Source organism: Osmia lignaria, chromosome 15 (assembly GCF_051020975.1).
Source record: "Osmia lignaria lignaria isolate PbOS001 chromosome 15, iyOsmLign1, whole genome shotgun sequence".
NCBI lineage: Eukaryota > Metazoa > Arthropoda > Insecta > Hymenoptera > Megachilidae > Osmia > Osmia lignaria.
Genome location: NC_135046.1, coordinates 10,408,063 through 10,422,872, shown reverse-complemented (window position 1 = coordinate 10,422,872; position 14,810 = coordinate 10,408,063). Strand labels below are relative to the sequence as shown.

General features: G+C 32.3%; 2 protein-coding genes across 6 annotated transcripts in view; both read left to right on the top strand.

The window, feature by feature from the left end:
- The first annotated feature begins 165 nt into the window (after positions 1–165).
- On the top strand, positions 166–3,343 carry LOC117600091 (tectonic-3). Its single transcript, XM_076692776.1, has 8 exons — positions 166–301; positions 376–636; positions 701–873; positions 939–1,292; positions 1,364–1,597; positions 1,669–1,828; positions 1,899–2,095; positions 2,165–3,343. Exons 1-8 carry the CDS (start codon positions 214–216, stop codon positions 3,248–3,250), a joined length of 2,553 nt encoding a protein of 850 aa, XP_076548891.1. The 5' UTR covers positions 166–213; the 3' UTR covers positions 3,251–3,343.
- A 433-nt stretch (positions 3,344–3,776) lies between these two features.
- RhoGEF2 (Rho guanine nucleotide exchange factor 2) overlaps positions 3,777–14,810 on the top strand; it is a 30,627-nt gene continuing 19,593 nt past the window's right edge. For 2 of the 5 annotated variants that reach the window (XM_034316089.2, XM_034316086.2), the window contains exons 1-10: positions 3,777–4,173; positions 7,744–7,979; positions 8,790–8,839; positions 9,067–9,124; positions 11,507–11,748; positions 12,345–12,566; positions 13,279–13,527; positions 14,105–14,386; positions 14,454–14,543; positions 14,614–14,727. In XM_034316089.2, coding sequence (XP_034171980.1) covers positions 7,808–7,979; positions 8,790–8,839; positions 9,067–9,124; positions 11,507–11,748; positions 12,345–12,566; positions 13,279–13,527; positions 14,105–14,386; positions 14,454–14,543; positions 14,614–14,727 — 1,479 coding nt within the window. In that variant the 5' untranslated portion in view covers positions 3,777–4,173; positions 7,744–7,807. Of the gene's footprint in view, positions 4,174–4,987; positions 5,106–7,743; positions 7,980–8,789; positions 8,840–9,066; positions 9,125–10,493; positions 10,710–11,506; positions 11,749–12,344; positions 12,567–13,278; positions 13,528–14,104; positions 14,387–14,453; positions 14,544–14,613; positions 14,728–14,810 lie in introns of those variants that run through there. The other 3 variants (XM_034316087.2, XM_034316091.2, XM_034316090.2) reach the window with 3 other exon arrangements.

Below are 14,810 nucleotides of genomic sequence, written 5' to 3'. Positions count from 1 at the left end.
TGTATTCACAACATTGCAGTCACAATATTAAAAACTGTTACATTAAACTTTGACATGTAGACTTTTATTGAAATTTCACAAGAGGGCGTACGCAATGCATTCTCCTGCATTGTTAAACGAACCTAATGCATTTGTAAACCAAAGCTTATTGCATCTTGCTTGCTAGGTTTGTTGATGCATAATTATATCAATGAAATGATATAATTATATGGAATGGCCGAATTGCATATAATTGGTAGGATTTTGTCTGCTAAAAATTTTAAACAATCACAACTTTTATGCAAGTGGAGCTTTCATGCTGGTAATATGACTGTTATCATATAAAATATTAATTACCTGTTTTTCACATGATACTGATTACATTTATTTTTGTAGGTAATGGATGGAAAGTTTTAAATGGTTGCGAAGAAGGGCAAACTCAAGAAAGCTGTGACTTATATATTAATGAACCAGTTTGGGATCATCCCATAGATTTACATTATACAACTCAGACCCTTCAAAATTCACCAAAGCTTTTACTGCAAATATTTTTTAGAGATGAACATGAAAGAATATTATTTGGGGCTTATGGAAGTTGTAACATTCCATTATCCCCTGGATTACATTTTATAGAATGTCATACATGGAAACCAATTGGTAGGTTGAACATTTCCTGAAAAGTATTTAATTTAATATTATGTTATTATTTGTATGTGTGCAGGTAATTGGAAGGACAGATTAAAAGATAAATTTTTGGGAATAACTTTACAACTAAAATCTCCAAATGTTTTAGTTAATTGCTTGGATAGATTTGAACTGCTTACAGAAAGCATGGGTACAGTTAAAATTGAATTACATATACTTACAAAAAATTTTGAGAAATATGGATGTCATTTATAAATGCATATTATATTGCCAAAGAATATTAATATGTATATTTAAAATGAACTTTATGTAAGACTACAGAAATGTTTACAAACATATTTATATTAACGTTTTTTTATCTTATGCTTAATCAATTAACATATACAAAAAAACTTGAAGAAATATTTACATGTGCAAATGAAACAGAATGTGATGAATTAACAGAAAAAGATATTTCACAAGAAACATTAAGCACCCCAATTGATAGCATTTATAATACAACTAGTGTTAATACAAGTACCACTACAAGTAGTTCTGTATATCCAATACAAACTACAAAGCTTAACATATCATCTATACAAAAATCTCACAAAATTAAATACAATGATAAAATAAAAAATCATACTATACATAAAGTACAGTCAACTATATGTGAATGTGATTTAACAGTGAGTTTATATTTTTCATGAAATTTTAATAATTATTACTATTATAATTTAATATCTTCATTTTAAAATAGGTGTCATCTTGCAACATTAATTGCTGCTGTGATAAAGATTGTAACGAATTCCATTTAACAACTTTTTCACATTGTGAAAATCATGCAGCAGAATTATATGACAAACGTTATTGTTATCACAGAAATTTTATAGAACGAAATAACACTCCATTTATACTTGAGAAACTGGCAAACAATCTGTTTTGCATTTTATATGACAATCTTCCACCAACATATAGCATTAATAATGATTTGGTAGTTTATATTTAATAATTGTTACTCAATTTTTATAATTCATGTCTTACTAAATTTTTCACTTTATGCAGAATATAAAAACAAACAAAGATTTAAAAGAAGCTATAAATCCAAATAGACTGACATGGAGATGGAAAGACCAATTATATGTACCTGAATATAACAATCCTAGTCTCTATAAAGATGATGACATTATATGGAAAATACAGAGCAATTATGTTCAACCTTTAGGTAGGTATTATTCTGGATATTATAATTGTAATTATCAATATGTTAATAATTTGTTTGTAATTCAATTTAGAAATACTGCAATCTGGATTTACTGAGTTATGTTCATTTAAGAAAACTGTAAAATATCTTCGTGAATGGAAAGAACAGTGCTTGCAAACTGAATTAATTAATACAAACGAATTTCTATTTCCTGCAGCATTTAATAATTTTACTGTTATTATATCTCCTCATTTATTAAATGAAACTTACATTAAGATATCAAATGAGGTATTTATAAAATTTATATGTTTTCGTGTACTACATACATATAATAATATTTAAAATTATTATTTACAGAGTTGCCCCAGAAACGTGTGCTTATCTGTAAATAATTACTATTGTAAATATTCTTGGAAAACATGCAATAATGATACTATATTAGGATCTTGTTCTAATGGAATATGTTACAATATTGTAACAGGTGTAAAGTATTTAATTATTCACAATGGTTCCATGGGAATTAATAGTTTTAATGTATATTTTAATATAGGAAATGTTTCTCGAAGTTTCTATCAACAGTTCGAAGTAAGTTATGAATGGGCAGACGTAGATAAAGAGAAAATTTTCTCTCTGAGCGGTAATCCCGGTTATATTTTTGGAAAACCATTAATTAGTGGTGTTTTAAAAATAAATAAGACTAATAACGTGGAAAGCAGATATATTAATTTTAATAAAACTAATGGTTATTTTACATTGCCCATAGCTACAAGGCATGGCGAATGTAATGATGTCAACAGATATGTTCTTGCTTTTGGGGAAGATGTTAAACTAAAATGTTCTGCATCTTTACAAACTAATAATTTCAGTACAGCGTCTTGTATAGAGTTACAAAATCGTATAATGTTTTTCGCATTGAAGGATTCTTTACTTAATGTCACTCAAATAAATCAATATAGTATTTATATTTCTAAGTCAGGTAACTTTTCCAGCAATAATACTGCTGATTGGGCACAAATATTACTTGATAGGATACCTCAGAATATTGTCACGGGACAATTAATTAATGGTCGATTATACTGTTCAGGATTAATAACATCTACACGTTTAGATATTTTGTACTCTGCTTTAGCAAAACCAAAAACTCTGACCAATTATAATATATTAGGAGTAGGTATTACTTTTTCAGAAGAATCTGATGTATTCTGGTCAAAGTGTATGACTGAAAACTGTACAGATATGTTAAAAGTAGATGTTATTAATTACGTTACATTTCATGACGTATCGAAGCCGTCCAAATACTATTTTGCAGGGAGTCCTAATTTAGATCTTACCTTACCATACGACTTTTTTTATCCGTTTTTAAGTAGGTCAAAATGTATTGAACCTAGTATATTTTTAATTATTATATTACTCATTATATCTTTGCACAATTTTTTGTATTGATCTCATGTAATTGTTATACTACCCACTATATCTACTTATTAATAATATTTAATGTAAGCAAATAGAAAGTTTGGTGTATTTAAAACAAATAAAAGGAAAAACTGTGTGATATTGTATATTTTATTATCTCTGTTTTGTAAAAACAATTCTGTAGTTTTAGTTCATTTATTAAAAAAAATATATAAGTACAAAATATGAATGTGAATTTCAAATTCAAATACGAATCTGTATGATTAGTGATACAAAATAGAGATAACAATTATCATGATTTCATACAATGATCTTTTTTAACGATTTTATACAACTATACATGCAGTAAAATTTTAGAATATTAAATGATTGATTAAAAATTGTATTGAGCGTATTTTTAAAAAATCATCCCAAAACAGAAGAAAATTCACTAATAGAGTTCTATCCAATGGGAAAGGCGTATTTAAATCATCCGCCAATCACAAGAAGCTGATTTCTTCTCTAAAATCTCGGTACGAACTCCTGCAGCTGTCGTGATGCACTATGGGATGTTGGGTTGTGCTTGGCTCCAATACAAGATGGCTGACACTTGTTAGTAGTGTATTTTCGTTTTATCGAATGTGCATTTTATAAAAAAATCAGTGCCTTCATATCCACGTATGGTGCATGCATGTTTGCATAACTAGTAGAGAAGAGGTCTTTCTTTTTTTACGGAATTGTTTTCTTATCATGTATTATCAGGAGACATCAAAATGTGCCGTGAAAGTGCTAGAGGCAGAATAATTACCCGTCACCAGCCATGTTCATATGTGTTCTTTTATTATGACAATTGTGATATAATTCTCGTGGAATATAGTGCCAAGGTGAAGTGATATCTCGCGTTATTGCGCTTCTACTTCATCACTGGTGTTTTGTAGAAGATTCGTTAAACTACGAAATAGATTAAATGAAAGGTATGTATTTACTCTATCCTCTTTGGAACGCCTATTCGCGAGTCATTCTTCAAACCTTTCATCTGTGTATTTTCTTTTTTTCACGATTGTCTTTTCTGTAATTTTATGCTTAAAATATCTAATAAGTACCTGACCTATTAACCTGTTATATTAAATAACATGATGTCATGTATGGTTTCTCAGTTTCTCTTTGACATATTCTATGAATTTTAATCGCTGTCACGCGTTGTTTTATATTTTCTTCGAATTGAATGTACTTAATTGTATATTATCCAATAATTTATGAGACTCTTATGAATGGTATAAATAAAGTCCTACATTTTAATATCTCTTTCAAATAATCATTATTTATATCAAAAATAGATTGTTTATTACATTTAACATAAAAAATAGTTCGATTCAAGTCAGAGAATAAGTATACTAAACATGGCAGTAACATTGGTAATGAAATTTTATCATGAGGTATTATTAGCTGAAGGGTAATTCATCATAATTTAATTTCTCTAAAATTTACAGTTTTGTAAATTGAGAACTTTAGTTTATTAATAAGTTAGAGAATAATCTCTTATTACTTGTCTAGCATAATACTTTTGGATAATTATATGATCTAAAAAAAAAAATAATTTCAATAAATTTACTTGACAGTAATCTATACTTAAGATTAACTCGAATACTTCAAACACAAATGTCAATTGTTTGCGGTATTTTATTTATCACGGTGCAATATTGTTGCAAAAGTGTAGCATGATAAATTAATAATCTTGAGATTGTTTTGAATGCAATAATAATCAAGAAAATTGATCGGAATATCATTACTGCGCACGATTCGTTCAAAATTCGCCGTGAGAGCATTCGACTCACGTCTGACACGAACCATGTAAATCACGAATGCGATATCGAAGTTACCACCGAAATACTAAACCAACCTTACGGTAAGCTATTGTTTTCAACAAATTTTAAACAGGATCAATAATTTCCACTCCGCGTTACATTTGTTAATTACGAGAAAACATAAAACGAGAAGATAAAAATATAAAAACTCAACAATTTGTTTTTTATTAGGAGAAGTGCGTGGGGTATTTAGGAAACATAACCTTATCCGCACATTATGCCGCGCTCAATTTAAAAATATTTTTTTATTATATATGATATTACACATTTTTTAAAATAATACTCAGTGTAAATAAATAATGAGAAATATATCTAGATAAAGCCTTTTTAAGGTAATTGATTTTTTTTTTTAAATCACTTAAATTGTAATTTACATTATTTAAATGATAGAATAAGAATAAAATCGTGTTGAAATTTTCTCGTCCTTGATAAAACTGGGCACCGAGTGCATTAACTCTGTACGCGATCGTATTACGGTGCACCACTTATACAGAATTAATTATCATTTAATTTTCAGCAATATTTTACCGTTTGGTACGTACATATACTTGGAAGAAATTTTCATTGTTATTAAAATTTGACACCATTACTAAATAATAATTGAAAATTATATTTAATTTTTAATGTCACAAAAGGAACGTTTTGCGTTATTAGAATACTATGATTCTTCGTTTAGGATGCAAAGGATTCAGCAATTAACTCTATTAATTAAGTCGGACATAAATAATTGAAATGTAAAACGGTACACAGCGGATGCGATGAAAAAATTATGGTACACATCCGTGTAACGAATGAAGGATCGGAAATATGTTTATGAAAAATGTATTATACAAGTGCAGAAACGTTGAATTTACTTATATTCGCTAGACAGATTTCAGTAGGATGTGTTCTTAAAATATTTCAGTCGGATAAGGGTTAAATATGCATCTAGTAGGCCAGTCTTATGCTATTTTAGAAGTAACTAGTACACTCTTGAATATTGCTCGATATCATTAAGAGATTTTTTTTTAAAGAGAAAAATAAAAATTAATTTTATATTTTAGGAGGAATTCTTGCTAATTAGTTGATTCTTACGAATTACAAATATTCTAATAAATTTATTCACATAGTTTTAAATCTATTATTAATTGTAATTATAACAAATTGTAATGTTACAGGATACTATTTTCATTAGGTATAAAAAGAAACTTAAAATGGCAAGAGTCACAGATTCCATGAAACGTGTAATCGTCAATGTTAAAACCAACGAACACATATGTAAAACGCAAAATTGTTGGTACCCATTATGGCAATAAATACTAATTAAACGCGTACGTGAAATATACTTGATTATAAGCTTGTGAAAGTAAACAGCTACGACAGACATAATCCCGTTGATAAGGGGGCATGATTATTTATTAACTTCGTATGCGGTGAATGATCAAACATCCTGTATTCGTTAAGAAGTAATTATTCGTCAAAGCGCAACGGTTGCTTCAATCGAGAGACAGTGATCAATTTTTGTTAGATAATTAAATTGTTTGTTTCGCGTAATTTTCCTAATTTCATTATATCTGGTAACGGCAACAGTACATTAGATTCTATTAAATCAAATAATGTTTTATAAACACAATAATCTTAATTCGTCTGTTATCGTATCGACCAACTGTAATGTTTTCAGTTAAAGATTAAGAAACCATGAATCATTGAACGATTATGCAACATTTGCAGGGAAGAATTTAGTTGAAATTGTAGATTTAGCAGAATATTTTTAGCCTCTTAAATTGACCGTTTACCGCTGCTCTCGCGATTCTACGAATCCTTAAATTTCAATAATTCGATCATTTTACTCTACTTTTAGCACGTGTAAAGTATAGAAAGTAACGCGAAATAAGAGAACAGAAATATCAATTAATTTTGTTCGATGCATTCGATTACCCTACTAAAAGAAAGTTGATATAATTAGAAAGTACATGAATTATAATTTTTAACTTTATTTTTTATTATCCTTTCAAGTCACTAATCAATTTTAATTTTCATATACTTTTCTTTTGATTTTATTTCCACGTAACGTTATTTTTATCGTTGCGTTTTGACAAATAATTGATAATAAAAAAATTATATTTATATGACGCACACGGTGCGTCGTCGGGTGTACCGAATAACCGAATTTTCCAAAACTTTTTTATCGCCCACCCTCTGCTAAACTTTTTCACTAAACCATCGGTGACATAAAATTAATGAAAGTATAATATTTAATCATAATAACAAGTAGGTAAGACAAAAAAGTAGATGAGATCTAGCTGAATTCGAAGATTTAGCGAGGATCCTCCGTCGAGAAAAAAAATTCTTACTGCTATGTTACGGTTGATATAACTTTTTTATACCTTTCCAAATAACCGAGATAATCAAGGTGATCGCGTTAGGCGATTCGCAACATAAATACGGGACCACTTATTAACAAAGATGTAAAATGAAATTTTTTAAACATCGTTAATTTTACTCTTCTCTGTAAACTTCTAAAAACGGAAAAACCAATTGTAAACAATATTTTCGCCGACTATATCATTTCCGTAAATACCGCGTATCGTCACTTTTTGTCTCTGCCGTTTTTACCGTTTCGATAATGAACAATCCAATGTCCTATCTATCATCTTGAAGATTGTATTTATTATTAACGTTGTTACGTTTTGCTTTTAGGTGATAGAGTCGTGCTGCAGCGGTGGCAGAGGTGAGGGGAGGCCAGGCGGAGATCGAAGAAGGGATGAATGGAACGGCGGCGTTGCGGCGCAGCGTCGGGGGCGGCGGGGGTGCCGCCGGGGGTGGAACCGTTGAACCAGCACCCGTTGCCACCCTCGTCGTCTACAAAGACGAGGCAGGATACGGGATGAAAGTCTCTGGCGACAACCCCGTCTACGTTCAGTCGGTGAAGGAAGGTGCGTGTTATCGTGTTAATCGCGATTTTAAAATCATTTTTCGCAGAATTGATAAAACACGGTGCAATTGAGCGTACAAGGATAGCATTCGACGAAACGAACCGGAATACCGTCTGTTTCGTTCGTTTGATCGTTTGAGAAGGTACCACGGTGTCTTATATAAGTTTCAATGCATTTAACACTTTTGCGGCTGATAGCTTTGTACACCGTTGAATATTAATGTAATCAAACGACGGACCGAAAGGATTGGAAATATTGAATTATTTATTAGATTATTCTATCATGGATGCTTTCATCAAGAAGAGAAATTATAAATTTTCAAAACAAAAAGAAAAGTTTGAAAGTTATTGTGAAAAGTTCGGTTATCTGGGTGGCCGTAAGTGTGTTAAATATATGATATTTTAGAATAGTAAAAGTATAAAAGACCATAGGTATATAATAAGATTATTTTGCAATATTTAAATTGTATTATTATCGAGGCTATTTGTACCTTGAATGTTTCAATCTGTTATATAAGTTAGATGTTTAGAAACTTTTCTCTCGTTAATGATTTTCTTTTTTTTTTCTCTCTTATGACTCAGACACTCCAATCAGTTAATAATAGAATTATGAACGTTATAATATTATTTTTCTATCTTTTGTTACGTCAGGGTGTCTGAAATTTTGTATGCACTCGAAGAAAACGAAAGAAAAAATGTATATAACGAGGAATTTGTGTTGATGAAATAGGAGTTGTTAGAATATTTTTCTATTGTCTCGTGAAAGAAAAGAGAAAAAAAGATGTTAAAAGGCAATGATGATGCATTGTAGGCGGTGCAGCCGCGAGAGCTGGCCTTCACGCGGGCGACAAAATAATCAAGGTGAGCTTATAATGAATTTATGTTATTGCAAAATAACGTTAAAACATTTCGCGCGATAAAAAAGAACAATAATTAATCGTACATAAATTTTTAATCAAAACATTCGTTGTATTTTCACGGGTTAAATAAATCAACTTGTCAACTTAAATATTTACATCTTCCGTGAATTTAAATTCACAGTAATTTACGCTCCTTTTACTATTTTTAACTATGATCGGTATTTTCAGGTTAACGGCGTGAATGTAATGCAGTCCACGCATACGGAAGTTGTACAGCTCATAAAGTGTAAGTTTACATACTTTCTTTCTTTTCTATGACCTCTTTTTTCGTCTCTTTCCTTTTTCTATTTCCAAGACTATGCTGAGAAATGTTTCTCTTAGAGACTAATTTTTATTATTTATTGCATGTGTCTGATATAATATATTAATTAAAGTATTATTAAACAATAAGCACTTTAGTTATACAACTTCGAATTACCATTTTACTAAATCTCTTTAATTATATCGTCAGAGTGCACTCCCACGCATGTACGAAGGGGAAACACTTTTTCCTTTGTACCCGGATTTTCCCGTCGATTGCTCATTTCCAGGTAGTCTGTCTGGAAAGTTTATAATGTGACCACACACCAGATGCCTTACACCTTTTGCAAGTTATTCTTATATCTTGTCATTGATGATCATAAACGATGCGTTTACTCTACTCAACTGTTGTAGGTTGTTAACCTGATTTCATAAAAATAGATCCATAATATATTAAGAAAATTATAGTATTAAGCTGTTAAATATTAGACTTTTATTTAACTCGATTTTTATAAATAGCGTAATTCAACGATTTTTAATTAACGTTTATTCGTGGCGAACCGTTAAAAAAGAAGTTAGATTTCTTATCTGTATCCGCGAAAAAGACATTTACAAAGATTGCGAAGGATGGTCGGCGACTTTATTCCGAACACACCAACATGAACGAAGCCACGGCGACGAGGTCTCTAGTGATGTAAGCAGAGTTTATAGCGGTGACCGTTCATAGAGTCTGTCCTCCTCTTTCTAACAGTTCAGGTAAAACACAATGAGCCCGTAGACGTCCTCTACCTTGCCTGAACTGTGCCGTAATTCCATTAAAATTTCGCAACAGTTTAACCTTTGTGCAAACCAAACAGGAGTTCAAAATTGTTATCCCCCTTTGTTCAATATGTCGATCAAAATATTGTTCCAAATAACTCAATCAAATAACTTTCCAAAGCATAGTAGGTGTCCTACTTAATCAGTTTGTAAAACGGTGGTTCTCGTACGCATTCGGATTTCGCTGGTCTAATGAATATTTAAAATCAATTCCGCAAGCACCACGGAGATCTAATTTGCATGGAAAATTGTAATTCGAGGATGGCGATTTTGAATTTATGAATATTCATGAAATTTTTAAGAATATCTCAGCTTTTCTTTTTAATTACTCTTCTAATTGGAACGGTCTTAAAAAAGGTGCGATAATATTAGAATCGATTTAGAAAGATGTTGCAGTATAGTCAAATGACCAGGCTCGGTCATACAGGAGAGATTAGTCGCGTGTAAACATAAGAATCTCGTCATTCATATTAATACACGCACCTGGGGCCAAGTTTCTCGGTACGGAACGTCTCACTACTGGCCGGATCGCCTCGGGTCGGCATCGTTTTACGCAGTTTCGCAGACGACACGGCTCCCGATGCGCGCGTATCGGGAATCGAAGCTTAAATCGGCGACACGTGAAACTGCTAGACGAGAAAATCGATCACCCTTCGAATACACGTTTATTTCGATTTGTGTCTATATGAAGACGCGAACCACGTACGACCTGAGGCAAGCTTGGAAGAAAGCTCGCGCTAAGCCTTACTCCGGTATTTTCGATCTCTACGATGCTTGCGATTATATAATTTCCATAGTTTCCATGATAAACGACACCTGTACCCATGTATCTTGTAAACATACGAGGAATCGTGATCACGGTGTTGCTCAATGTCATCCTCAATTTAAAGAAAAAATGCAAACATTTTGGAAACCTTGGCACGTTTTCAATGTGTTTGTTTAGGAAACATTCGTTATTCTGATACCAAGTTTTTTCTGCTACTGATGGTCCGAATGTATTTTCAAAATTAGAAAAAAAAGATGATACAAGTAGTGATGTGTTAATTCGATCAGACGTGCGAATGACGTAAGAAGAAACTACGTTGGCAAATAGTAATTTAAATATTATCTTTCTGGATACTTCAATTAAATATTTACCTTGTTTATCCTCGTCGTTATTATACTCGTTCGCTCTTATCGTCGTTGCGATATCCCTATCGTTATTGATCTAACAAACCCGGATATTTCGTTCACTTTTGCATGATAAGACTTGCGCTATATCTATTTAAAAACTTATTTCAAAATCAGCTAAAAAATTCATCATCGGTTAATTTTAATACCTCTGGAGCAGAAGTTGATTTCTTTTGAATAGAAGAAATGTATGTGGTATTTGTTGCATGCAAAGGAAATAAAGTGAAACCGATGGAGGTCTGAAAATTTTCAAAGAAAAATTCACAGTGATGACTGTTCGAGCGGTTGTTAAAAGAAAGGTGGAGGGTCAAAGGCGGGGGAAGGACCGGCTAAGGTATGCGAAAGGTGACTAATCATCGTCCTTGAACTTTTGTTGCAGCTTCGACGCAGGTGGTACTGACGGTACAGCAGAAGCCAGTTGCAACAAGTAGTGCGGTGACGACGGCCACGGGGCTACAGGTTGGCGTGACGGGTGGACAGCATCAACGGCCAGTCAGTTTATCAGCCGGCTCGACGATGGTCTCACCCTCGCAGCAAGCGACTTCCTTGCACAGGGCGTCGACTGCACCGGCGTCCGGTACACCCTGTAATGCACGCATCACAGGACCTCAACCTGTTGATGTAAGTTTCCTGCTAAAATGATATTTAACTAGGCCGCCATCCGCTTCGTGGCTGACGTACTGGAGCGCTATTGTAATTTAAAAGTAGTTTAGTTTTAATTAAAGAATGGTCAAAATTGATAATCTAGATTTTCAGTTAAAAAATCACAAAAATCCCAATCAATCGTTTAATAGCGGAGCTTCGCTCCAATAACATCTAGTACTTACATCAAAGAAACGATAAGTTTTTTAAACACTTCAAAATTTGAATCATTAGAATGCATTAGAATTGCATTAGGTTTACTGATAATGTATGTTGATCTTTGTTTAACATATCTCTGAGTTTGATATACAACATCTTGATGTAGGAATCTGTTAGGTTTACTAATGATATGTTTTATGTTTTTAGTTAGAAATGTTTAACTTCAAATATAAGAAGGTTTTGATATTTGCTTTTACTTGAAACAAGTTACATTGGTATGTAATATTTATCTTTTATCTGGTATACTTATTTTATTTATCTTGCTGTGGATTATCATAGGATTTTTAACTAAGCCAGGATTTTATAAGATATTCGGACCGTAAATTAATCATTTTCTGTGCTTTTGTATATTCCAGTTCGAGAAAAAACGGCAGCTGGAAACTCAGCGCGTTCATACATTCCAGCTTATGTTGGAGAAGGAACAAAGTTACGTTGACAAGCTTCGTAGTGACCTGGCGAAGGCCAGTACTGGCAGCGGTAATGTTAACGTTGTTGCGTTACAAGCAGAATTGGCAGGCGCCGAAAGGAGGGTGCGCACCCTACAGGAACAACTAACTGCGATTACTACCAATGAACAGGTCTGGTTTTTTTCCCAGTGAAACATGCTTTAATGAGATGCTGAAACTATTTTAAGGTTTCTTGTTTATTGCACTAATGTACTGCATCAATTTTATACCTGTAAACTAGTCATTTGTATAAAGGATGTTTCATCGACCGGGATGGAGTGCATCCTTGATGCTGTTTAAGATATAAAACTATTATCTTTAATTCTGATGATACGGTTCATTTCAGTTCCATGGAACATCCTGCATATTATGTCATAAATATCACGTTATTATTCATAATTGTATTTATAGAAACGTGAGTTCGTTTTAACGCTTAATTCATTAACATTTCTTATATCCCTATATATATATATATTTTTTTTGTGCCTGGCTTTAATATCAGTGTTTGGCAATTCCAGGCTATGCTGTTCAGTGTACCAAATAGTTGCTCGGCATGATATTAAGATGTTTATTTTTGTTACAACGTTTGAGTATAATTATTTTAAATCATTGATTGTGTAGCAATTTAATAATTTTTTATTATATATGATAAGATGGTACATAATGAGAAAAATTGACAAGACCTACATTGGGTTATCATACGTGTCCACTTTTTGAACTATACAGGTATAAGTTTTATATAAAGTATAATTGCATTGCAGTTGAAATTTTCAAACTCACTCATATAGGGATGTATTCAAGCTTCTGCTAACTTTATCTAACCAGCTTTTGTTGTGTCTTACAGCTTTGCTCATTGGTAACAAACACCTCATGTTCCCCGGGTTATTATTCACCCTTGAGTGGTAGCAGTGGTGATGTACCACCGCCTCTACCATCTCGTAAATCCTTGTCCATGCAAAGCCTGTCTCCGCCACCATTGCCTCCCAGACCTCCGCCTACTACAAATACGCACAACGTAGCCCAGTTGGAGCTGGAACGTCATCTGTTGACTCATGTAATGCCCTCAACCACCAGTCATGGCATACCTAACTCTGTAAGTAGTCTAGCTGCTAAGTTATTAAATGAATAATATATACGAATGCATGGTAAAAAGGAAGTATCACACGATAGTGTACACTTCTACGATTAACTAATTTTTCTGCTGAATAATTTTGTAGTTCTATCTTGTTACGTTTTTAAAGATTTCTATTCACGTTTCATTTTATATACTGGATCATCATGATACAGAGTGACAACCAAGTGCCGGTATTATGTGAAGATTTTGTTATGTCTTATTATGTCTAAATGTTATGTCTAAAGCTGTAATTGTTGGTTGAAGCGATATCTTTTAAATGTGATTGTAATTGTGATCAAAGTGCGATTTGATGAGCTTATGGTTATTCAGTATATAGATTAATACTTGTTTGATATATAGATATTTTTTACTGTTTTTGCGACTGCAGTGTTTTTATTATATGTACAAATTTATTGATAATATGCATACATCTTGCTACACTCTTGCATAATGAATTACACAATCTTAGATTATATGAATGTTTAATGTATAATTGTTAACAGTCTATTGATTATTATCTATTTATTTAATAAGGGATTATTCGATTTTCTTATAGCTTTCACAGGGTGCGAATTTGGGTTCTTCAAATTCACTGAATAAGCACCAACGAACAAAATCCAGTCCAGAACAACTGGGAACAACAAGTATTTCTCCATCAGAAGCTAGTAGACGTTTAATAGCATCCGAATCAATGAACGATCTTTCTCCTCCAAGGCATGTGAGGCATAGTGACATTGATATAGATGAATTACCTCATATCACTCCTCCAGGAACTCCACCCCCACCGTATCCGGTTGCTAGTCCAGGAAATGATACTTCTAATTCTACCATAAATGATGTAAGCATTGGAATCCTAATTTATAACATTGTTTGTAGGGATAGGTACTTAAAATTCTTCTTTACAGACAACATTAAACGAAAGCATTCCTGGTCTGCCCACGTTGCAACAACCGATCATGTCAATGGAGGATGACGATATGAGCGATCAAGAAGTTGTACGTTTATAATATAAAGGTTGCTATCAAATTCGAATGAATAATTGATTAAAATTGATTATAATTTTAGGGTCAGTTGGAAGATCATGGTCCATTTAAGTCTTTGTCCCGATTATGGGGACACCATGCGCATCTTGCTGTATTTATTAATTATGTTTTATCAAACAGTGATCCCTCCAGTCTGGTAGGTATTATATAGGGTATAGGGTAATAATTTTGTTAAGATATTTAATTTTATTATTCAAAATTATATAAAATTATTCATAT

What these genes read in the sequence shown, in the direction of transcription:
- LOC117600091 (XM_076692776.1), top strand. Translation starts at nt 214, where the DNA reads ATGGCCGAATTGCATATAATTGGTAGGATTTTGTCTGCTAAAAATTTT. An exon ending in ATAGCATTAATAATGATTTG is followed by an intron (nt 1,598 to 1,668) that starts GTAGTTTATATT and finishes CACTTTATGCAG; the next exon opens with AATATAAAAACAAACAAAGA. An exon ending in ACATTAAGATATCAAATGAG is followed by an intron (nt 2,096 to 2,164) that starts GTATTTATAAAA and finishes TATTATTTACAG; the next exon opens with AGTTGCCCCAGAAACGTGTG.